This window comes from Dipodomys spectabilis, unplaced genomic scaffold, assembly GCF_019054845.1.
Source record: "Dipodomys spectabilis isolate Male_0828 unplaced genomic scaffold, ASM1905484v1 ptg000165l, whole genome shotgun sequence".
NCBI classification, from domain to species: domain Eukaryota; kingdom Metazoa; phylum Chordata; class Mammalia; order Rodentia; family Heteromyidae; genus Dipodomys; species Dipodomys spectabilis.
In genome coordinates, this window is record NW_024870842.1 from 1,590,916 (window position 1) to 1,615,663 (window position 24,748).

At 52.0% G+C, this 24,748-nt stretch overlaps 1 protein-coding gene across 2 annotated transcripts in view; it reads right to left on the bottom strand.

Moving 5' to 3' along the window:
• Window positions 1-22,777, bottom strand: part of Znf423 (zinc finger protein 423) — a 327,707-nt gene extending 304,930 nt beyond the window's left edge. The window contains exon 1 of one of the 2 annotated variants that reach the window (XM_042693457.1): window positions 22,388-22,777. In XM_042693457.1, the coding sequence (XP_042549391.1) occupies window positions 22,388-22,427 (40 nt within the window). In that variant the 5' untranslated portion in view covers window positions 22,428-22,777. The remainder of the gene's footprint in view (window positions 1-22,387) is intronic. The other variant, XM_042693458.1, reaches the window with a different exon arrangement.
• Between the last annotated feature and the right edge of the window lie 1,971 nt (window positions 22,778-24,748).

Below are 24,748 nucleotides of genomic sequence, written 5' to 3' on the forward strand. Positions count from 1 at the left end.
CAGAGTCCCCCACCCTATTTTTTACATTTGTGCTCCAGTGCAGTAGGAAGGATGGAGAGAGTGGACAGAGGGGCATGGGTTGGGCGAGAGGGCAGGCAGGGAGGGCACTGCAGTGGAAAGCTCTGGGGAGCAGGCTAGGGTGAGGCCCCTGGAGCTCAAGACATGGGCACCCTCAAAGACCCAGCCGAGGTCCAGGCAGACGGAATGGAGGAGGACCTCAAGCCCTCAGAGGGCCATGTCATCTTCCCTGAAGGGAGTCTGGATTGACTGAATCATGTGAGCCCATACCAGACAAAGCCACTTCATCAGGCTGCTGGGGGCTCAAACCTCCACGTGACTTCACAGCAAGTCACATCTCCCTTCTGAGCCTCCGTTCCCTCACCTCTAAAGCAGGGACTAGGAACGTTCAGTGTTAGGACAGGACCAGGAGATCACAAATGGAGATCACAAATGGTTAGCGGAATCCCTGGAACATTGGAAGTGCTCAGTTAAGGCTACCAGTCAGATCCTTCCTTCCTTCTGCCATGAGGCCCAGAGAGGGTTGGCGGAGATCCTGAGTCACACAGGTTAACAGCAGACTCAGGATTTGACCAGACTCACCAGTAGGAACATGGGGAAAGGATGGGTGGAGGCGGGGCCGGGCCAGGCCCCTGCTCCCTGTCCCCTGCGGGAAGTGCTGGGCAAGGAGGTAGTGGTAGGAGGGACCTAGCAGCCACTGCTCCCTGGGGCTGGGGGAAACCGGAGCCTGGTCCTGGCAGGGCCTCCCAGGGGCCCCGGTAGGGGCAGCTGTCCAGAACTGTCTGTCCATGGAGGGGGCAGGGAGCCTGCCACTCGGAACATGCCGTGTGCCAGTCCCTGGGGCCAGGCCGGCTCAGCCTGCTGGCTCCATCCAGAGCCCGCCCCAAGGGATGCTGGGGGAGGCAGCCAGGATCAGAGCCGCCGGCTGCAAGCTCCCCTCCCCCAGCAACAGGGGACTAAAGTGGGTCAAGGAGGAAGGAGGGGGCCCAGGAGGGCTGGGGGAGGGGCGGAGGAGCTAGAGAAGGCACCCGGGGGAGGGGACCAGGAGAGGATGCCTGGAAAAGCAAAACCATGTGTGCAGTGGGCCTTGTGGGGGCCAGGGCAGAGCAGCAGAGGGGCTGCTGAAGATGAGGATTCTCAAGATTGCCTCACAATTAACTCTAGGGGGGGCTCGGCCCTGGCTCCTGCCCAGGTCAATCTTTCACTTTATTCCTTCCCTTGGCCTTAGGGGCTCCCTCTCCCATCCTCTCAGCCTCATCTGGAGCCCCATACTCCACTGGCCCCTAGCCAAGGGTCTGTGAGGCACACACTGGAGGGCTCCAGCCCTCTGGCTCAGACCTGGAGGTGAGCCCAGCTGGGCCTCCAGCTGTCCAGCCAGAAGGTGGGGTCTCCATGGAGGGTGGGAAGCACAGATCTAGCTGAATTCCATCCTGGGCCCAGGTTCAGCAGGCCTGTTGGCCTTTCCAGGCCAAGTAGGCCCCATTCACCAGGAAGAAGGGTTCAAGTGAGCCCTGTTACACTCCCACCCACCCCCACCCCCACCCCCTCACACACAGCGGCATCCTCAGGGAGCCGGGTGCAAAAGGAAAGACAGGAAATGCCAAACTGGGCTGTTCTCCAGCTGGGAGGGGCAGTCAGGTCCCAGGTCCCCCAGAGGAAGGGCTGGAGGGTGGGGGGCACAGTTTGATCCAGACAGACTGGGGCTAGTGGTCAACTTCCATCTGTGCCCTCCCAATCATCAACCTCTCAGCTCCCCCACCCAGCATGGCCAAAAAAAATAAAAAAGGAAATAGCCACCCAGGCAACTTGATATGGTCCAGAAACCTCCAGGGCCCCTGGGTTCCAGGAAGCCAGCAAGGGAGGGAGTGGAGAACAGAACGCAGAGGGTCCACTGCCCTGGGGAGGGTGTCCTGGGATCCAGGCTTTGGAGAGCAGAGAAGGGGAACTCTCAGCCACACAGGTCCCTGTTCCCTTGAAGGGCAGCCTGGAAAAGCAGCCTCAGGAGGGCCCACACCCATGGTTTCAGGAAAGTGTTGACAGTGAAGCTAAACTGATGCAGGCTCACAGGCCAGCCCAAGGGCCCAGAGAGGTAGTCTGGGTGGAGCCAGAGCGGCTCAAAGTGGAGCCCCTGCTTTGAATCCCTCAGCAAGGCCGCCCACCCCCACAACCACAACCGAGGTTCCTGGATGAAACAGCAGAACTCCCAAGGCCTTGGGGGTAGAGTGAAAGAAAACACAGAAATAAGAGACCAGACACCATCCTAAATGCCTAAACGCAGCAAGTACCTCCCTCCCAGTAGAACAGAGACTCCATAGCCCTGGCATTGCTGAGTGTGCAATCCCAAAAACACAGGAGGCAGGTACAGCATCAAACATCCCAGGAGGTGGCCTCCTCCTCATCCCTAACCTGTCCAAGCTGCTTCTCCTGGACCTGAGCCTCAGAAACAGGCCAGGGCTGGAGAAGGGAGGGGGCTGGCCACCAGCTTTGTTCTCATTAACCAATCACACCCCACCAGCTCCTGGAGGAGGGGGGACCTGGATGGCACTGATCCACCAGGTGTACAGAAGATGGCCTGGGACTGGAACAAAAAAACTCCCAGGCAGCAGGCCACTCTGACATGCGACCGTAAGCTTCAGGCTGCCTCCCAAAGCCACCTCACGTACAGGCAAACATAAGGGTATCAACCTCACTGGGCTGTTGAGGACATTCATGACAAGACTCATTAAAGTACTCAGCAGGCAGGTGGCACACAGTAGGCCTCAATAAATACTAAAACCTAACCTATCTCTCCTGCCTCCTCTTCTATCTGCTGGAGACCCTCCTCCCCCAGAGGAGAGAGAGCACACTTGGAACTCTCCTAAGAAAACTAAAGCAGGACAAGACACTCAGAGAGGCCGAGGACAGTCACACCCAGCCATTCCAAGTAGAGGGTAGGGTCTTGGATCCTGGGACCCAGACACAGCTTCCACATTCCTCTGGAAGAACCTTGAGTATTAAGTGTCCAGACAGAGCTAATGAAGACAGAACAAATGCACTCAGGTATCCAGTCAGAGTAAACTGAGGACACAGTTTACAAACTCATCAGGGAGAAGGAAGGGCAGGGAGTCTTCTTTCTGGCCTGGCTAACCTGGCTAGATCCAATCTGGGATTGGAAGCTCTACCTACCTAGAAAGCCAGTCTCAGGGACCAGGACAGCAATGACAGAGCATCAGCCTCTTCCCTCCATCTCTAACCTTACCATATACAGTAAAGGGACTCCAGCTCTGGTAAGGTCCTGTCCATGAGTTATGTGGACCTCAAAACTGAGCAGCTGAGGGGCTGGGAAGGTGGCTCAGTGATAGAGTGCTTGCCTTGCATGCCTGAGGCCCTGGGTTGAATTCCTCAGCACCACATAAGCAAAGAGTAAAAAAGCCGGAAGTGGAGCTGTGGCTCAAGTGGTAGAGCACTAGCCTTGAGCTGAAGAGCTGAGGGACAGCGCCCAGGCCCAGAGTTCAGGCCCCACGACCAGACCCAAAAAAAAAAAAAAAAATGAGCAACTGAACTGACTGCTGAACACAGCCCTGCCATATCTGAGCTGGGGATGTAGGATAAGGCCATTAGCTTCTGTGGACCCTCATCCTTTGGAAAACAAGGAGGAGCCCCCAAATGATTCCCTGTATAGGTAATGGAGATGAGTGAGAACCTCTGGAGCCATAGTACCCAGAGGTTATACAAACTCAAGGCCCTGGCAGACTGTCCTGGGCTTTTCAGGAAGGATAATACTGTGATCATGTATGTGCACCAGTGGCCATTCCCAGCACCACTCCAAGCCTCTTCTACTACCCTACCCTGCCTCTTCCATCCTGTGTGTGCCAGTCCTGCAAGGAAGTCAGTCAGTACTTGTTCTTACCCTTCCAGACATACTGCCATAAATCCCTCCAGATTTTGTCCCATCAAGTCCTCTTGGACAGGGACCATGCCTTGTTACCCTTCCTTCCCAGAATAAAGGAGGGTAGCCCTGAAGGGTAAGCTCAGAGCCAGAGACTGTTCACCTTCCTCTTCGGCTACCTCCATCTTCCTAGACCAGCTGTTTCGTGACCTCCTCAGCAGTGCAGTCACAAAGCCAGGTAAACATGAAGGTGAACTGTGCACATTGATGGCCAGCTTGCTACAACTAGGAGCACTGAAGGCAGGGACCCAGCACTAACCTAAGGCTAACTCACACACAGAAACAGGAGGTCCAGAAAATGAAGGCCCTCCTTTCAATGAACCAGTTGGGTGGATTTTAATCGGCAAAGCCAGAATGGTGACCCAGATGTATTTGCAAATCCGTTTGTCATGTTGTTTGGCTTTTCTGAAGCAGATACTGAGGCTTGAACTCAGGGCCTCAAGCTCTCACTCAGTTTTTCCCCACTCCAGACAGGAGCTCTATCACTTGAGCCACAACTTCATTTCCAGCTTTTTGGTGGTTAATTGGAGCTAAGAGTCTAGTGGACTTTTCTGCCTGGACTAGTTTCCAACTGTGACCCTCAGATTTTGGCCTCCTGATAGCTAGGATTATAGGTCTGAGCTACAGATACCCAGTCTGTCTGTAATTTCTTGAACATATACAAATGCACTCAAAACAGCCCCTATTTCTCTGAGCCCGGCCCGGCCAAGCATGCTTGAGCCCCAGACGGGATACTGTACCTATGTTCCTATCCTATCTGGCAATATCTGCAGAGGACCGTGCAACTACTTTACTTCCCTGGGCCTATTTCCTCCTCTAGAATAGTACCTACATCCTAGAAATGCCGTGAAGCTTGAACTCGCAGTTGATTATTTCTTCTTCTTATTATTAAATTTGTATTATTGTGTACAGCCAGCGCGGCAGTCACGGCCCTCCTCCAGCCCCGCCCCAAGGCTACGGGGCCAATCAGTGCTCCCGGACCTCCAGGGCTCCCGCAAGGCGCACATCTGGCCAGCTGGGGTCCCCAGCCCACCCACGGGGCCGGTACGGAGCTGTGGGTGAGGCGCCGCCGCCCTCCCCGCGCCCCCCGTGCTGAGCCTGGGATGGGGAGTCGTGGGGGCGCCAGGCTCGGCGGGGCGGCCGGGCGGACGAGGCGCCCGCGGTGCTGAGCTCGGCGGCCCCACCCGGGCAGCGCGCGCGAGCCGCGCCGCCCGAGCCTTCCCAGCCAGCCCCCCGCCGCGGCCGCTTTGTGCCCAGCCCGGGCCCTGAGTTATTGCGCCGCAGCCATGGAGCCCTCCCGCGCGGGGGGCGGCCCGGCGCGTTCCCAGGACAGCCGTCTCAAAGGGGTCCCAGGCCGCCCCACCGGCCAGCAGACGGGGGCGCGGGAGGGGCTGCGTTCCAAGCGCCGGCCAGGCTCTCCCAGGTCGCAGGGCGGGAAAAGTCCTAGGCCCCTCTCCCACTTTACCCACCCTGTTCCTCCCCCCACCCCCCCACCCCCTCGCCTATCCTGCCCAACTGCCGGCCCCACCCCCACTCTTCCTCGTCCTCGCTCCTCCAACCTCCTCCTCCCATCCCCTTTCGCCTTCATCTCCCAGGACCCAGGGCCTGGAGCACCCGGTTCCCATCACGACTGGCCCCTGCAGTCTCCCATACCACCTCTGCTGGAAGAGGGCTGGATTCTGGGCCGCACTTCCGAGGCAATGGGCTGGGGAGATTGCTGACCTCATTTACCCATCTGTTGGGTGGGAATGGAAGTGGAATGAGTCCAGTGCCAGGCACTGAGGACCTGGCAGTGACCAGCAGGCACTTGCTGGATGGTACTCATAGCCAGTCTACCCACGGAGGAGGTCACATGAAGACAGGCCTCGTGTTTAGGGCAGTGCTGGGGGACACTCTATGTAGGTTCCTAGGGCAAGATTAGGACCTTGCTCTTGTTTGACAACAGCCCAAATGACCTGGCCCACCAAGGAGGAAGACGTAGAGCCTGGACTCTACAGGAGGGCCCCAAGGGACAGCCAGCGGTGAGTGTTCCCAGGGAGCAGGCCAAGGCTCAGAGAGCCCCAGCGTCTCCCACAGTATATCCCTGGTAACTGTGAAGACTGAGGCCCCCAGAACCCTTCAAGCCCTCTGTCATATGAACACGTCCAGTTAGCCCATGCCAGACAGCTTTGCTACCAAGGCAAACAGAAACAAAGTGACTGATTCAGGCACTTACAGATGCCCCCCCCCCCCCCCCACTCCTGCTACAATGAACGTATCTCCTTACAGGTAAAGCCTCAGCTCCAGAATCAGTGCCCTCCACATGGTAGGTGCTCAGTCCCTACTATGAATGAGATGAACAAATGCACAGCTATAATAATGCAAACCCTAAAAACCTGAAACCCAAAAACATGCCCAAGGTAAGATTCCAGGCCAAGTGATCTAATAGGTTTAAAAATCACAGACTATTAACATCTCAAAAAGACTACCACATTCACATTTTAAAGCCTCTGAAAAGTCCTAAAGTTTTAAAACAAAAACAAAACTTTTAACTCTGTTTAGTACAGTGTTTGCCAAACGCAGTTGGCCATAAGAAACATTTTTTTCTACCCTCATGACAGCAACTTTATTTTGTTTTTGTTTTTGTTTTTTTTGGGGGGGGTCCGGTCGTGGGGCCTGAACTCTGGGTGGGTGCTGTCCCTCAGCTCTTCAGCTCAAGGCTAGCGCTTTACCTACTTGAGCCACAGCACCACTTCCGGCTTTTTTCTTTTTGCTTATGTGGTGCTGAGGAATCGAACCCAGGGCCTCAGGCATGCAAGGCAAGTGCTCTACCACTGAGCTACCTTCCCAGCCCATGACAGCAACTTTATAAATGGTCAAAAGACTGTTAAAGCAGTGCGCTGGTGGCTCACACCGGTAATCCTAGCTACTCAGGAGGCTGAGATCTGATGATGGCAGTTCCAAGCCAGCCCAGACAGGAAAGTCTGAGAGACTCTTATCTCCAATTAACCACCAGAAAATCAGAAGTGGCACTGTGGCTCAAGATCACTTGCCTTGAGCTGAAGAGCTCAGGGACAGCGCCCAGGCCCAGAGACCAAGCCCCACAACCAACAACAAAAAAAAAGACTGTTAAAAAGAGACTTACAAACCAGGTGCTCATGGCTCACACCTGTAATCCTAGCTACACAAGAGGCTGAGAGAGGCTGAGATCTGAGGATCATGACTGATGACAGCTCGGGCAGCAAAGTCCATGAGACTCTGGTCACCAATTAATCACCAAAAGAGCCAGAAGTGAATCTGTGGCTCAAGTGGTAGAGTGTCAGCCAGGAGAAAAAAAAAGCTAAGGCCCAGACTTCAAGGCCCAATAATCAACACACAAAAAAGAAAGAGCTGGGCACTGGTGGCTCATGTCTGTAAGCCTAGCTACTCAGGAGACTGAGATCTGAAGATCATGATTCGAAGCCAGCCCTGGCAGGAAAGTCTATGAAGACTCTTATCTCCAATTAACTACTGAAAAGCTGGAGGTGGAGCTGCAGCTCAAGTGATAGAACACCAGCTTTGGGTACAAAAGCTCAGGGATAATGCCCAAGCCCTGAATTCAGAACCAGCAAAGAGAGAGAGAGAGAGAGAGAGAGAGAGAGATTCTTCTTTCTATTGACAAGACTGAATCCAATACAGTACTTAGCACATAGATGGGCTCCAAAACATACGGGTAATGGCTGAAGTGAATTCATGAACAAAGTTATCACTATGTGCTTTCTGCGCTCAATGCTGGAAGCAGGCAGTCTCTTCCCTGGTTGCTGGCACACAAGACTAAACACACCTGCAAAAAGTACACACATGTAAACATGCTCTGGCTCATGCACATCCAAACATGTGTATGCACCTGATATACACATACCCACAGGTGCACACAAAGACCTATGCACACACAAACACAGACACACTCATGCAACCATTCTAGGGTGTATGTCTTGCATACCCACATTCCCACTCCACCTGTGCCTGGCCAGTGAGTCCGGGAAACCGATAGGCAGACTTGCAGAGTTATGCAAACCCAGTATCTCTGGAAGAATGGAGGTGATCTATCAGGTAACAGCTTCAAAGCTGAATTCTGAGCACAAATGCATGAGCAAAAGAGAGAATAGCAGTCAGGCTGCTCCAGGGCAAGATCCCACCCCCAAAGAAGTAACTAATCCTCCTGGAAGGGCCATTTCAGTTTACAAACCTCTTTCTCTCCTGAGATCCTTACACCCCTGCTGGGATTGAAGTCCCTTTTCCCAGAAAATATAACTGAGGCCCACCAATAATAAAACACAGATGTGGGGGCACAATGTTGGAACCCCTAGATCCATCTGCTCAGAATGTACCTCATCCTCCAAAAGCTTGGCGGTCTCAGGCTCTCCCCTGGTCTAGGTAAGTGGAAACAGCAAGCTCCCAACACATCTTTGCCCTTCCCTCGGGCACAGTTCTGTTACAAGGTCACTGTGTGACCTTGGATAACTGACTTGCATCTCTCTGGGCAAGACTGACAATCCATAGGAGAGAGTCTATTATTTCTCAGAAAAAAGAAAGCCTGAACCCTACAAAAGCAGCCAGAAGTAAGCGCCCTGATTAAATGAGGTCCTGCATAGCTCAGTGTCTATGTAGAAGGGATGTGGTTAAATGTTAGCCCCTCCTGCTGTTGTGATTCCACCCTTTAGCATCTAGGAAGAATGCCACCCTCTATGCTTTGGTTGAAATCCGAACATCAAGCAGAATCTCCTCCAACTTCTCTTACCCTCCCAGTCCTAAGCCTGTACTTTCACCTCCACCTTCCCTGTCTGGTCCAATCTACAGGGTTCTCTATCCTTTCTGGCCTGTGAGCACATGGCTTCACTTGGTTTTCCTTACAAACTTCTAGGAGCCCAGGCAGAGTCTCATCTGGGTAAGATGCTCAGGATTTATCCGGGCTCCTGTAGCTCATATTTGTAATCCTAGCTACTCAGGAAGCTGAGATCCAAAGGATTGAGGTTTAAAGCCAGCCCTGGCAGAAAAATCCTCAAGACTTCATTTCCAAACAAAAAGAGAAAGCAACAGAAAGAGAAAAGAGTGGGAGGGGAAAACAGAGGTAGGAAGGGAGGAGAGAAGAGGGAGAGGGAGACTGAGATGGAGACAGAGACTGAGAGCCAGGTACCTGTAGCTAACAAATGTTATCCTAGGAGGTTGGCATCTGAGGATCTCAATTCTAAGCTAGCCAGGGCAGAAAAGCCTGTGAGATTCTTTTTTTTTTTTTTAATTTTGGTCAGTTGTGGGGCTTGAACTCTGGGCTTGGGCGCTGTCCCTCATTCAGCTCAAGGCGAGCACTCTACCGCTTGAGCCACAGCACCACTTCTACCGTGAGATCCTTACCTCCAATTAACCACAAAAGGCCAGAATTGGAGCTATGGCTCAAGTGGTAGAGCACTACTAGCCTTGAACACAAAAGCTCAGGCCCAGGCCCAGACCTAGGCCCAGCATTCACTCCCCAAGTCTGGCAGAGGGGGGCGGGGGTGATTAAAGTTGATCTGGGGCCCCACCTTTATGATTCCAGACTCTAGGCCCAGGTAATATTTCTTTAAATGCCCAAAATGCTACTTAAGTGAGTGGTCAAAATGGAACCTTGGTGCCTCACTAAAATAGCAAGTGAGAGAAGCAGCCTACAATACTACCTGTATTCAAACTTTGACATGTATGGCATATGTACATATGTCTTTATAAATGCACTACTGAATAGGTATGGGAAAGAAAACAACCCAGGACAACAGCCCTTATCCCTGAGAAAGAAGTGAGATTGTTTTTGTTTGGGAGGGTTGGGGTTTTTTGTTTTTGTTTTTTTGGGCAATTACTGTGATTTCAACTCAGGACCTTGTGATAACTAGGAAGGTGCTTCACCACTTGAGCTTTGCCCCAGCCCTAATTTTTTTTAGGTAAAATATTTTGTTTTTGCCTGAGTCTGGCTTCAGACTTCTATCCTTGACCTCCAGCCTCTCAATTAGCTGGATTCAAAGGTATGGACCATCATGTTTGACTTATTACTTGAGATGGGAATCACACAATCTTTGTGTCCAGACTGCTTTTTGAGAAACTGGGATTGCAGGCAAAAATCACAGAACCCAGCTAAAATTATTCAAGATGTAGAAATTAAAGCAGGACATAGTGGTATATGCCTATAATCATCGACCACGTGCCGGTGGCTCACACCTGTAATCCTAGGTACTAAGGAAGCTGAGATCTAAAGATTGTGGTTCAAAGCCAGCCTAGGCAAGAAAGCCTGTGAGATTCTTCGGTAAACTACAAAATTTAAAAAAAAAAAAAAAAAGAGGGAAAAGAAGAAAGAAAGGGAGCAAGGGAAGGAGGGAGGGAAGGAGGCAGTTGGTGGAGCTGTGGTTCAAGTAGTAGTGTTAGCCTTGAGGAAAGGAAGCTCAGGGATAGCACCTAAGCCTAGAATTCAAGCTTCAAGACAAGCACAGAAGAGGAAGTACAGGGGGAGGAAGGGGGAATTGCTAGAACCATGAGACTGTCCTTCTGAGTATCCTTCCCAGGGACCAGGGCTGATGGCTCTGAAGGGTACGTGCCATTTTCCACCTTCAGGACGAGATGCACCAGAGAATTTCCTTTCAACAATGCCTGGCAGAGCCCCTGGAGCCAAAAGAACCAGGGAGACTGCCAACTGGGACCAAAGATTTCTACCACCACCAACTCCAAAACTCCCAATACCCAAAAAAGGCACAGACATCACTGTCAGACTTTAAGCCCTTTCCTCATGTTTCTTGCTCACTAAAACCTTTCAAAAGGCCAAGGGGGGGAGAGGGGGGGGAAGAACCAACCAGTTGCCCCACTAAGGAATTTCCCAGAACAGAGTTTATTACTATAGATCTGACACTTTAAAAGATCCTTCTAGCCTGCATTATTTTAAAGCCAGAGTTTCTCATGTTTTGCCCTGCTTGTGTCCTAGGAATTAAAAACCTACACCTCGGCCAGGTGTGGTAGACTATACCTATAATCCCACCCAGGAGGCTCAGACATGAGAACTGAGACCTTGAGGCCAGCGTACAGGGCTGGGGATATAGCTTCATGGTAGAGCAACTGCTAGGATTCACAAGGTCCTGAGTTATATTCTCACACTGTAGAAATAAGAAAAAAATAAAATGAAAATGATAAAATAAAAAATAAACTTATGTTACTAGTCCAAGCAATTCCATTTCAGTTTATAGATGAGGAAACTGAGGCCCAGAGAAGGAAGTGTCTTGACCAACACTGTTGATGGCCAAACCATTTCCTCCCCTAGGAAGAAAAGCCCCCCTCTACCATTCTGATGGGTGGCTCCCCTGCCAGCATTGTCTCTCTCCTGCCTCCTATCAGCCATCCTCTCTTCCAGTGCTAACCCCTATGCCGGGAACAAGCCCTCTCTGAAAGACAAGGAGGGTCCAGAAGGCTGCTCTGTGATGGCTGAACTGTAGAGTCTGCCAGGATCAAGCCCACCACATAGGTCCAGTCTGACCCCCGAACCTCTGTGACAGGGTGGGGTGACATAGAATTTATTGAAGCCAACAGACTGTTTTGTTTAGAATTAGTATAAAAATCCCATGTTGCTCAGTCATTTTTATTTTATTTTTTTGGAGTGGGGGTCCGGTCGTGGGGCCTGAACTCTGCCTGGGCGCTGTCCCTCAGCTCTTCAGCTCAAGGCTAGCGCTCTACCACTCGAGTCACAGCGCCACTTCCGGCTTTTTACTTTATGTGGTGCTGAGGAATACGAACCCAGGGCCTCAGGCATGCAAGGCAAGCGCTCTACCACTGAGCCACCTTCCCAGCCCCTACTCAGTCATTTTTAAAGTGATATTTTACAAGCCTAGCAGAATTTGAGCACAAAGCTCTCAATAAGTGGTGGCCAATGTCTCAGGGCACTGGAGAATGAAGGAAAATAAGGACCCCCACCCCCATCCCCAGGAGCATGAAGGCTCAGCAGGGACAGAGACTGAGGCCAGCAGAGAGCCCAAATCCTATTTAGGCCTTCTGACTGACAGTTCATGTGTAGAAGAGTCCGCTCAGTCCCTCGTTCCCCTGCTCGTGGATGAAATGATTTACTCCTAACTCCATCATTCATTTACCAGTCATATTTATTCCCTTGACTACTTATACTCATTTAAGAAAATTCTTTTTTTTGCCAGGAGGTACCACTGACTTAGGCCTATAATCCTAGCTACTCAGAAAGCTGAGATCTTAAGATCTCCAGTGATTTACGCCTGTTATCCTAGCTACTCAGAAGGCAGTAAAGTCCATGAGGCTCTGACCTCCAACTAACTACTAAAAAAGCCCAAAGTGTAACTGTGGCTCAAGTGGTAGAGCACTAGCCTTGAGCAGAAAAGCTCAGGGAACAGCATGCAGGCCTTGAGGACCAGCACCCCAAAACAAAGAAGTTTTTCAAGCACAGTGACCCACAAGACCAGGCTGAGGCTATCTGTGAATGAACTCCAGGCTGCCCACAACCCATGCACTGAATTCTTGCCCTTGGATGAGCAAGGCACGATGGGCTCTGCCAACTCTCAGCAGGGCCGCAGTAGGGGCCAGGAATTTCAGTTATGCTCCATGGCTGCAGGAGATGGAACTAGCACCACACGCCTAAATTACGGGAGACAAACTACAGCTTTACCTTTGAAGTTCAGGTTAAAAACACACAGAAGTAGCAGAGAGGCAGTGAGCTCCCAGAGAGTGAAAGCAAGCAAGCCCAGGATTGACAAAACTAAGGATGCCAGAAACACACCCAAAGAAGTTTGAATGAAGAGACCTGCGCCTTTCCAACCAGCAGTTTTCTAGGATTCTAAAGAGGTCACAGGTAAAAATAGTAAAGGCCTGAGTGCTCCCCCAATGCCTGCAGTGCCTCCTGACTGACCACACCCTCCTCGAGGGACACAGGGCATCTACAGAGGCCATCTTGGGTGCCAAGCACATGTGCACTCTTCTTGGGTCCCCAGAGAAGCCAGTTCTCTCTGCAGCCTTCACCCCAGTGACGAGAGCAACCCATCTTTCCATCTCCCTCTTCTGGAAGCCATTCTCCTCCAGCACCTTCTCCCAAGGGACTCTCTGGAGCTATGATTGTCTCTCCTCTTCCCAGGTACAAACCTGCAGTCCCAGGGGAGTTAGAGACAAAGCCATTTCTCTTGTTCAGCAACTGTATGTTGCTAGTAGCTCCAAAGTCCCACACCAGCCAGGCCAAGGGGGAGACACCTGCCCAATCTTCTATCCTGGATGTGGCAGCAGCCATCCAGCCATGTCCTGGCTCTCTAACCATGCCCAGATGGCCATCACTCTGCCTACAGGCAGGTAAAAGTCTGTGCAACAGGAGTTAGGTGAACAGTATGTTTTATTTAATTAGGATCAGCAGAAGAGATAAACCTCACAGCAGGACAGGGGATGACAACGTTGCACAAAATAATTCATGCCCAGGTAGCGAAAGGGCAAATTTCAATTACAGAAAAATCAGGAGGAGTAAAAGTTCTATAGCATAGACAAGGAAAAGGAAGAGGAGGAAGAGGAGGAGGAGGGGGAGGGGGAGGGGGAACAGGAACAGGAAGAGGAAGATAAATCGCATGAGTATCTACAAAGTGTAGAACTAAGGGAGGCCCAAATGTTGGGCATTGGAGGACTGGAAATCAAGGCAGCTGAGCTGCCATTCCTCAATAGCAGTTCCTCCCTTCTCATTCACTGACAAACCAGCCTGAAGTATTCAGGGCTAGATATGCTGGCAAGGATTATCTGGGTCCTAGCAGGCAGCTGTGGGGCCACAAGAGAGCTGGCCTACCAGAGTCACTAGGCCAGCTCCTACTGAGGCAGGCTGACTCCCGAAGAATGCTCAACCCTTGATGACAGGGCAAATGTTTGCAACTGGAGCATGCCCTCAAATCACTCAAGAGCTCCTACCTGTATCCCTCCCCCAGCCCAGCACCCTAGCCCCACCCCAAGTCCTGACCCAGCTACTTCCTGCCCTATTCAGGTCTTAACAGATCCATCTTACCCCTCACAGAACCACTAGCTCCTGAGCATTACCCCCTCTTCTGAGGCTGTTTCTCCATCCACTGCACTCTGGAAATGGAAGCCTTAACCAGATTGTCCCCTCCAAGTCTGAGGCTCTTTGGACACTCAACACACAACCAGTTGAGTTCAAGTTAGGCATGAACTTCATGGTGGTGATGGCTGCACTACACGTGCATGTACTTACGTGCCATTTTAAAATGCTTAGGACGGAAGTGGCGCTGTGGCTCAAGTGGTAGAGCGCTCGCCTTGAGCTGAAGAGCTGAAGGACAGTGCCCAGGCCAGAGTTCAGGCCCCATGAGCAAAAAAAAAAAAATATATATATATATATATATATATAATGCTTAAGACAAGATGGGAGCTAGAGGCTCAGACCTGTAATCATAGCTACCCAGGTAGCTGAGATCTGAAGATCTCAGTTCAAAGCCAGCTTGGGCAATCTGTGAGACTCCAATTAATCACCAAAAAGTCAAGGGTAGAGCTGTGACTGAAATGGTAGAGACCAACCTTGAGAGCAAAATAGCTCGGGGACAGTGCCCAGATCCTCATTTCAAGCCTCTGTGCAGGAAGAAGGAAAGAAAGAAAGAAAGAAAGAAAGAAAGAAAGAAAGAAAGAAAGAAAGAAAGAAAGAAAGAAAGAAAGAAAGAAAGAAAGAAAGAAAGAAAGAAAGAAAGAAGGAAAGAAAGAAGGAAAGAAAGAAGGAAAGAAAGAAGGAAAGAAAGGAAGGAAGGAAGGAAGGAAGGAAGGAAGGAAGGAAGGAAGGAAGGAAGGAAGGAAGGAAGGAAGGAAGGAAAAGCGTACATGGCAAATTTTATCTTATTAATGTTCTAGCACATTTTTTTAAGTGCCAGAAGCAGAGGTAGAGGGCAAAGAGCTCAAGTCCCCCCTCAGACCAGTCAGGCTAGCAAATAGGCCTTGTGCAAGTAAACATGTAAAACAATGATTTCTCTAAGCTTTGTGGCCCAAGCAAGATTATTTCCATGTTCTCCCTCCAAAGTGGACCCCCACCATGCACAAGAGTGCCACCCATAGCCTTCTCTCTCAGCCCCTGGTTCCTGGCCCTTGGGTGACGTCACCCCCAATACCCCCATTATCCAGGAGAGGAAAATGGCTGTTAAATTAGTGAGCACATCCACAGAGCCCCATTTTATATCCCAATTCAGAAGATGACATGAACATCTGCTTTCACTTCAAGACATTAATTTTCAATTATTGGAGAAAAACAAAATTAGTCCTGACAAATTGCTGGTGAATACAGGCTCTTGTCTAGTGGTTCAGAGTAATAACTTCGGGGTCCACAATTAGTATCCTCACATGGAGTTTCCTGATGGGTCCCCATTATCTTAAGCCTAGTGCAACAGTACATAATGCTCTCTCTGGTTCAAGGGAAAGATGCTCCCACGAGCTCAGGCTCCAGACTCTTCAGTGACCAGATCAGAAACTAAGGAATTTAGGTGGGAAGCAGGGACAGATGGGAGCAAATTTAAAACTCCCACAGCATCTACTTCCAGCTTTGGATATGTTAAGGCTTTCTTCCCTTTCAATACTAAGATTTCAGCAAAGTATTGGTGGCTCAGTCCTGTAATCCTAGCTGCTCTGGAAGCTGAGATCTGAGGATCACTGTTGGAAGCCAGTCCTGGCAGAATAAACCCACGAGACTCATTGTCAATTAGCCAGCAAAAAGCCAGAAGTGGAACTATGACTCAAGTGGTAGAGTGCCAGCCTTGAGCAAATATGCTCAGGGGCATTACCTCAGCCCTGAGTCCTAGACTAAGGTCCAGAACAAATACATACATACACACATGTATATCCATCTATCTGTCTAGCTATCTATCTACATGTATAGAGATAGATATGTGTATATCTATATACATGTATGTCTGTCTGTCTGTACGTATTTCACTCACTTCATAAATGGGGATGCAAATCCCTCCTGAGTCAGTCCATGTGTGCCCAGAAAAGGTATACTGAGATGGCCTCATAACTCAGCCCTACAATTCCATTGGCAACCTGCAATGGGAGGATAGATGGGCTCTCCCCTATGACTCTTCCCACCCACCCCCATAATGCCATCCAGGATTACAAATCACAAATTCAACACCGTCGGCCCAACATCCAAGCACAAAGGAGTCTTTTGCAACAGAAAACTGGTTTCCAGAATCCCATCAACCCAGCAGCAGAACAAAAAGAAAAAGGAAGAAAAACTCTGAATTTGCCATTCTCCATGACCTTAAATCCAGAGAACAACCCAGTGGATAAGAGATCATCAACACCATAATCTCAAGAGATTACCAACATGGTAATCTTGTCTGATGGGTTTTTGTGTACCTTGGCTCTGAAGCCACTCTATCAATAAGAAGCCAGTGAAATGTGAATGAGCAGAAGAATTCACAGATAATGATGTGGCAATCTTTGAATTTGACTTGTCACAAATGAAACCAGAGTGTTTGCCACCCTAATGTGTTCAGACCATTGGGATGAGCTAGGAGGGGGGCGTGGGGGGGGGGGGGGACCGGAATGCAGGAGAGGCAGAGGGAGAAGAGAGGCAGGTTAAAGGAAAACGGAAGGAAGAAAACAAAACAACAACATCCACAAAGGAAAATTATATCTTTAAGAAGAGAATGAAAGACACTGCTACTCCCAAAGTCAACTGGGTAACTGAGCTCCAACATTGTGTAATTGACTTTGCAAGTAGAACAACAGCCACGTAACAAAGAAAATGTGACTGTTTTCACAGCACTAATCTATAACGCTGGGAGGCCCTCCTGCTGTCAGCTGGGGCTGACAGTACAATAGCTTTCAAAAGGATATTACCATCATGCTTTTATTCCTGACATCAATCAAGACAAAGAGAATCTTTCTCACAAGACATTAAAAATCAAACCTTTGTACAAAAAGATAGGTAAAACAGCATTCTCCTTAAAAGACAGCCACGCGGAGCAATCAGCTAATTGGTGCTCCTTGAAAGCGGTAAAGTATTTTTATTTACTGCGAGTACAACCCCAATCGTTGACTGCGGCAGATCCTGGCTGGTAGGCTACGAATCAAAAGTTTCCATCCAAATTTCCCCTACTTACTTCACCCTGCTTGGTGCTCACAGCAGGCTAAGGGAGCCCAACAGCCAGAACCAGAAACTTCAAGCAGGGGGTAACCAATCCAGGGTTAGTCCATTTTGGTGTGTAAAATGACTCTAATCACAAGCTCATAATCGATGTATAAAATTGCCAAATTTGCCAACCAACTTCTACTAGGGTTTCCCCCACCATCCTGTGTAATGGGGCACACACTAAGTCTCCAGAGCACACTCTGTTGTAGTTGTCCTACACCTACAATTACAAAGAAACCCCAGTATCTGTGTAGCAAGTATTTTCAAGATGTGAAGGCAATAGTCTTTGCAACAGTGTACCGGGCATGGACAAGGTGGTGCTTGCTTAAATCAAGGTCCATTTGCCCACTTTGGCAAAATGACAGGGCCATCAGAAGACACAGCTACCCTCTGCTTGATTACTTTTAGACAATGTTATGGTCAGGAGCTGGGGAAACTACAGGAAACTGCAGATCCAGCTGCAGGGTGCATACAGAGCTAGTGTTCAAGAGAGCTTATTATCTACGCACGTTCCAAATCTATGCACGTTCCAAACCAAGAAGTCATTCAGCCCCCATCCTTAAAGGATCCAAGATGCTAGACATGACACACAAAGCGTCCACACCTCATCAGGGATCAGCAGAACCAGGCAGGTCCAGGTGGCTCTACAGCCCACCCTATTGTGAAGGGGGAAGCCTCTGCTAGAAGATACCAAGGTGTTTTGTGACTTTCACCCTCTGGCACTCAAGAGACCACATGAAACTGAGTCCGCTCACTCAAAGACAGAGAGGTTTTATTCTAGAAGCATCTGCAGTAGGAAGGAGAGTTTTCACATTTTAGGCAAGTGTTTCTTTTTAACACAGTACTGAACAACAGGTGCCCTTCATTTCATTGCAAAATGGACAGAAATTATTTTTTTAAAGGGAAGGGAAGGGATCCAAATGCTGCCCTGAAGAGTCACCTTCTCCTACCACCACCTAAACTAAACTAGCCTGTTTTAGAACCAGGCAGCAAGGCAGCCTCAGTGCTGGGTTCCTTTCGTTTACACATCCAAATGAACAGTTAAGAGAAATCAATGCATCTAATTGCCAGACTATTAAATCCTACATCAGGGGAAGAATTCCACAGCCACCAGCTTAAAAGCTGGCTACCGATACAGCAATTATTGTAACTTTCTATTAGATGGAAGCAGACCTCAGCCTTCCGTCTCCAGCTAGGAACACTGTACTCAAGGCGACTGTGCTCCAGTTTTCTGCTGGTGTGACTTCCCCTCCTCCTCCTCCTCAGTTAACACACTGAAGCATGCCACAACATTGCCAGGGCCGCCTGCTCCTTCAAAATTACTTTATGACTGCAAAGTTACCAGCATTTTGCACCTTTCATTATTAATGCACACTAGGCACCTTATGGTTAACGTTTAGCAGGATTCTCCTGCCAGAAGCACATAGTTATCTTATTTTATTGCTTATTAAGTTTTTGCAAGGAAACAGGTGTAAGAATCTAAATAGCAATTACCAGACATAAAGGATGCTTGCTACAATGAAACAGACCCTTCCAAAGCTGGAAATCAATAACATAATTGGGGAGAGGGGTTAAATATTAGAATTAAATATTGCCTACCCGAATCCACATAGAAAGCTAAAGAAATCTACAAAGGATTTGTTTTGCCCTTCCTGCAAGATCATGTGCATTTAGTCAAACAAATCTCGACAATTTACACTTGTATGTGGTCTCAGCTGAATCAAGAAACCTGTAACCTCAGAACGCCTCTATTTATTACACCTCAATTATTTCCATGGAAACACTCACAATGGTGAACTCCGCTGTTCCCAAGTCCCCAGACCACCAAATTTCTAAGATGGACTTTTGAGGAGCTCCAGGCTGGCAGGAGAGGAAGACAAAGAAGGAAACAGTGGGCAGTGAAATCACTGGGGTTAGTTTGAGAGGTTGGGGTAGGAGGTGTATGGACACAGCCTGAGTGATAATTAATATAAGAACTGTAATTAACAGGCAGTTTCTAGATGGGGGGAAAAAAGACAGTAATACAAATCAGTCAAAAGTTTGAAACTGAGGCTGAGAGAAAGACATATTCATTTTCCATAGGAATGAACAGGCTGTTGCATGGATTGGCAAGCAAGGGGAACAGGTCTCTTTAATGGTGAGTGACAGAGATACTGGCCAGGAATGGTCACCAAACCACCTGATATCATCTGCAGAAATAACCTCTGAGAGAGAGAGCAGCTGGGGAAATGAGGCCAAAATTATCAAAAGGAACAAATCACAACTAACACCACACCATACCACATCACCAGGACATAAAAAGGGGGAAATGGGGAGAGGAAAATCAGTCAGACTGTGACTTTTCCAACATTCATGTGTTTGTTGGGTGTTTCTTTTTTGTTTTGTTTTTAAGCAAAACCCACAAGGTTTTGAAAACCAATGAGGCTATTTATTTACTCCCTGACCTACTGCCCTAGCCCCCTTCCCAATATTGACTGGGTATCCTCCCTGTTGAGCTGGGTTTTCCAAAGAAGGACAAACATCCCGAGGGGACAAGTGATCCCACTCCAGAGGGAGGCTGTGTGGGCCAGTGGGAAGTGAGCCCCCCTCCCCCACAGGACTGTTTGATTTTCAAAGCAGCAAGGCCTGTGCTTTCAAATCACACCTTTCTGAGCATCCATTCAAAATTGTTACATTTCTGTCTTTCCTTCCTGCTATGGGCTTTTCATATTTCAGAGATCAATTACAAATTACAGTCGGGCGACATTCACAGCATAGTGCAAGGGGCTGAGCAAGTCCACAATGCCTCTACATTAGCCCTGACACACAGCAGTGGACACAAAATAAAATGAAATGCAAAAAGCACTGCTGTTTCTTAAGAAGCACCTTCAAGCATCTTTAAAGGTGAAGACCTTGCCATTTCAAACACTGGGTGTGGAACTGTCCACATTTAAGCACACACTTCGCAACATGGCTTGAGAGAAAGGGGCAGATCTTGAACAGCAATAAATCCATCACCTGCTGTAACTCTTATCTATTCAAATTATCTTCTCTCTTAATTCCTCCCTTGATAAGTGGCCACATCTCCACCCTAATCAACCCAGTAAACTGAATCAAAGGCAAAATGGTGAGAGACAAGGGTTAGAGCTACCGTAGCTACTTACGGAAAAAGCAAAGAACCATGGGGAGAAACAGGGGGTCTCGGACTCCCAAGGGCAGAAAGGCAGAGAGGCGCTGTATGGGTTGATGTTTACACTTCTCAAAATGCCTTCACTAGCCTGACTCCTTACTTTCCTGGATTCCCCCATGAATTTGCTTGAAATGTGTGCTACACATACACACATATACATTTACAGACAAACACATTAAAAAGCATTTCAAGGCTCATTTCATGAAAGGCTGAAGCTTAATTCTTAAGTCTTTCTCTGAGATCACAGAGTGGTTTTAGAATTCATTTCAAGCAACTCTGAAATATCCAACCATCTCTTCACAGCAAACTCCTCCACCTTTCCTTTCTGTGGCTGTGGCCTGCGAAAATAAGCAGGGCTGGAGACCTGGACACAGGTGATGGGTAAGCAATCTTTGTATCTTTACAAAAGAAAATCTGCCTCTGTTCATAAAACTAAAAATTCAGATCCTACATTTTCTTTTGAGCTGTGTTTAAGCGGCTTTGGAGTAAGCAGTAAGACAGGGAAAGAAAATCAAACATTACTTCGAGGTACGGAGCTCTTCTACTGGGCAAAAGGACAAACATGGGCCCTTCCTCGCTGTCCTCTTCTGGGAGGCTCTTCGGGTATCCTTGTCGGGCAATCACAACAGCCTTGCCCGAAGTTCTGTGGGGCAGGTCAGCTGCTTCAGATTGGGATACTAGACAGCAGGCAGAACAAGACCAACTTCTCTCAAAGAATAAAGGGAGAGGGAGCAAACAGGGCGCTCAGAGTTTGGATTGTGTGTGTCTCCTATGATGACAGGAAGCGTCTCTGTGGGCGGAGTGCCCCTGACTCTCCAGGGGATTTAGGAGGGAGATGGCGGGTGTCACCACTCCCTGCAGTGCCAGATTCTGTCCCAGGCATTCCAGCCAGGAGCAAGGCCGGCAGGAAGGGAGCGGAGCCCCAACGCCTTCCCGCGCAGGCCTCCAGGAAATGAACTTTTCAGAGCAGAACTGGGCTGCGGCCAGAGGTCACCAGGGGAGTTGGAAGAAGACAAGAGCCTAGGGACTTGAGGCTTCAACACACAGCCGCTCTCATCCTGTTCCTCCATCAGCTTCCAGGGCAGCCAGCGGACCGGGCACCCACTCGAGGGGCTGGAAAGGGGACAAAGCGGCGGGCCAGACCAGAAGAAGCCGCCCTAGGAAGAGAAAGGGGCAGGAAGGGGACCAGGGCCAGCGCGAGGCCTCTGCCCGACCTCTGCGGTCCAGGGGCCCCTGAGCTGGGGGGCCCTTGCTGGAAATGAAACGCAAAACATGGAAGAGCGTATGCGTGCGAGCGCGTGTGCATATGTGCGTGTGTGTACACTTAGATGTAGCTCCTCAAACGTGCGTGCCCTGGGGATTCGGTAGAGGAAGCCAGTCTGGGTGACGGAGGTGCGGCAGCCAGGGGTCGGATCCCGGGCCCCCGCGCCAAGGGGCGCTGCCGGCGGCCGCTGCGCTCCCCCGGGGACCCGCGTCCCGCCGGCGCGGCGCAGACAATGAACTCCTGGCGGAGGCTCCTTGCCCGGTGGGCCTCGGCGGAGCAGGCAGGAAGTGCGGGGGCCCCTACCGGGAGCGCAGCCTGGGCAAGGGGCGGAGGGGACGGCGCGGGGAGCAACACCCGGGCTCCCGCTCCGCACCCCGGGGCGGAGGAGAAACGCAGGAGCAACCTGGCAAGGCCCAGAGCCAGCGACGGCGGCCTCCGGAGCGCCGTCCTCGTCGCCTCTTCCTTCCTCCCGCCACCGACATTCGCAATCCCCGCCAAGTAGGCCCGCACCCCATGATTGGCCACACGGGCCCTGGACCCACACGCGGGGAACTACGAGGGTCCCCTAGCGGACACCCCCTCCCCAGGCCCCGGGCCCCGCGAGCGTTAGCACCGGGCCTGGAGAGGAACGAGAGGGCAGAGTGTCCGCGCCATGCCCCCTCCGCTGCCTCCGCCTCCCGATCTCGGCTTCCTCCACCCCCTCCGCCTGCGCCTCCGCCTCCTCCGCCGCCACCTCCTCCTCTCGGCTAGCTCGCGCGGGTCCCCGGCCGCCCGCTCGCCGGTCCCTCCTCCCTCGCTCTGCCCTCCCTCCCTCCCTCCTCGCGCCCTCGCTCGTTCGCTCGCTCGCGCCTCCGCCGGGCCTCGCTCGCTCACCTTTCACCGAGCGCGGCTTCGCCTGCTTCCGCCTGGACATGTCCGGGGCTCCGGGCGCTCCGTCGCCCTCCGCGGCCGGCTCCCCCCGCCGCCCCCCGCCGCTCCGGGCAGCCCTTCTCCCCCTTCTCCTCCTGCCTCTCGGAAACTTTTTTTTTCTGCAGCCGGCTCGGCGGCTGTGGGGAGCGGAGCGCAGGTCTGGGGCGACCTCCCTGGGGGGTACGGCCTGGGCCGGCCGAGGCCGCTCGAGGCGGGGGGAGGCCCGGGGGGCGCACCGGGGCTCTGCCTGTTGCAATGCGGCAGCCGGGGGCTCTGGGTCCCAGCGGCGCGGGGAGTCCGGAGGCCACTCGGCCGAGCCGAGTTATGCAAAAAAAAAAAAAAAAAGGAAAAAAAAGCCGCCCCCCTCCTCCTCCCCACCCCCCGCCGGCCCCCGGCCCCTGCGGCCCCCTCCCTCCCTCCCCCACCCCACCGCCACCCTCACCCTCCTCCTCCTTCTCCTCCGCCCCTTGCCGGATTTTTGTGCAAAGTTTGCAGGCGTCCGGCCGCGCAGCCCGGTGTGGAGCTCACAATGAACCCATCCGAGAAAGGGGAACCGGGCTGGAGTCGAGAGGGTCTCGGCGGGGTGGGGGGGAGACTGGAGGCGGTCGGGAGCTCAAGAGATCAGCACCCCCCCCCCCGGAAAAAAATCCTTCAAATTACCCCCTGCCGCACATTAAAAAAAATAAATATTAATGGCTCAAAAATGTCCAAACGCCAGGTTTGGAGATAGTGATGGGGGGGGGGTCCCTCAACTCAGCCTACTCGGAGGGGGGCTCGGAACGGCCGCAGTGGCTGAGAAGCCACGGCTCGGGTGCCCCTGGCTCACGCCCCCTTCTCTGGCTATCGGCTCGGCCCGGCAACCGGCTCCCGAGAGGAGGAAGGGGCGCTCAGGCGGCGGCGGGCAGGCGCACCCGTGCCCCGGGCATCGCTCAGCCCGTGCGCCGGGCCGCCGCTGCCTGCCCTCGGGCTGCGGTGCTCAGAGCGCGGCGCGCAGCCGATCTCCAGGCCGGTGCCAAGTCGCCGGCCCCGCTAGCTGCCTCCATGGACCAAGGGCTCGGAGAGGGGGGACGCGGCGGCCGCGGTGGCGGAGGCGGAGGACGAGCAGGCGGCGGCGGCCGGGCTCCCGTCCTCCCGGGCAGCGGCGGCGGCGGCTGCGCCCCGGCTCCTCCGCGCTCCAGCCGGCGCCGGCCCGCCCGCCAGCCTCGCTCGCGCTCCTGTCTTCTTTGTGGTCGCTGGCTCTCCTCCTCCCGATCCGGCTGCTGGGGCTGCACTGCAGAGACACATAATAAAGCCAGGCTTGGCTGGAAATGTAGCCGGGTCCCAGCAGGAGGATGTGAGGAGCGGAGTCCCGGCGGGGGAGCGCTCTGATCCCGTGGGGCGCCCCGCACTGCTCCGGCTCGGATCAGACGGAGAGAGGGCCAACAGCACCGAGCGATGGACAGCGTTGGAAATACAGCTCCGGCCGCCCGCAAAACCCGGACCGCGGCGGTGGCGGCGGCGGCAGGCACAACGCGAGCATGGGCACCGCACCGGCACGCGAGGCCCCGGCTCAGGCGCTAGCGGCCCCGGGGGCGGGAGGAGGGAGCAGACACAAGGCCCACGCGGGCTGGCAAGTTAGCCTAGATACGTTAACATCAGGAACTGCAAAAAGTGAGGGCGAGAACGGGAAAGCAAACTGAGGTGAGCTACCTAACATCCCGCCCTACGCTCGAGAACCATCCACGACCTGCCTTTTTCCTCTGTTTCTGCGGATCTCTCAGTGTTCCAAGACCACCCCTGCGTGCAACCAGCAAACTTCCATCACTGAGCTAACACACGCCCGCCTTAGAAGGCTTTCCGCGTCTGGTGCGCATTTCCTGGCTACGGCTATAAAAGGCACACCTTACTCCCAAAACACTTGGGAGGTACCCCTTCCCCCCAAGACTGATAAAATGAAATAAAGGAACTTCTACTTTCCACAAAGTTTTGCCCCGACCACCAGGGGGCGCCGCGCGTCCCTGCAAGGCTTGAACCGCTGGAGACCCGGGTCTCCACGCACACCCCCAAGGGCGCAGTCTTAGGAAAAGTCATCCCAAGGCGGTTCCCCTAAACCGGTCTTTCGAAGTTTCCCCTCCTCCCCCAGTTGCTAATGGCCTGATCCTAGGTTGGGGAGAAGCCCCTGCCATCGCCCTCCCCCCCCCCCCCCCCGGCCTCCCGGGCGAGTGGCGCCACGTTGGGCCGGCGCGCCCGGGACCTGGACAGCAGAACGGGTGCTCGGCGCGGGCGCTGGGGGTTATCAATCTCGCGGATCGATAAGTTGCCACTTGGAGCGGGGAGGGTTGTGTC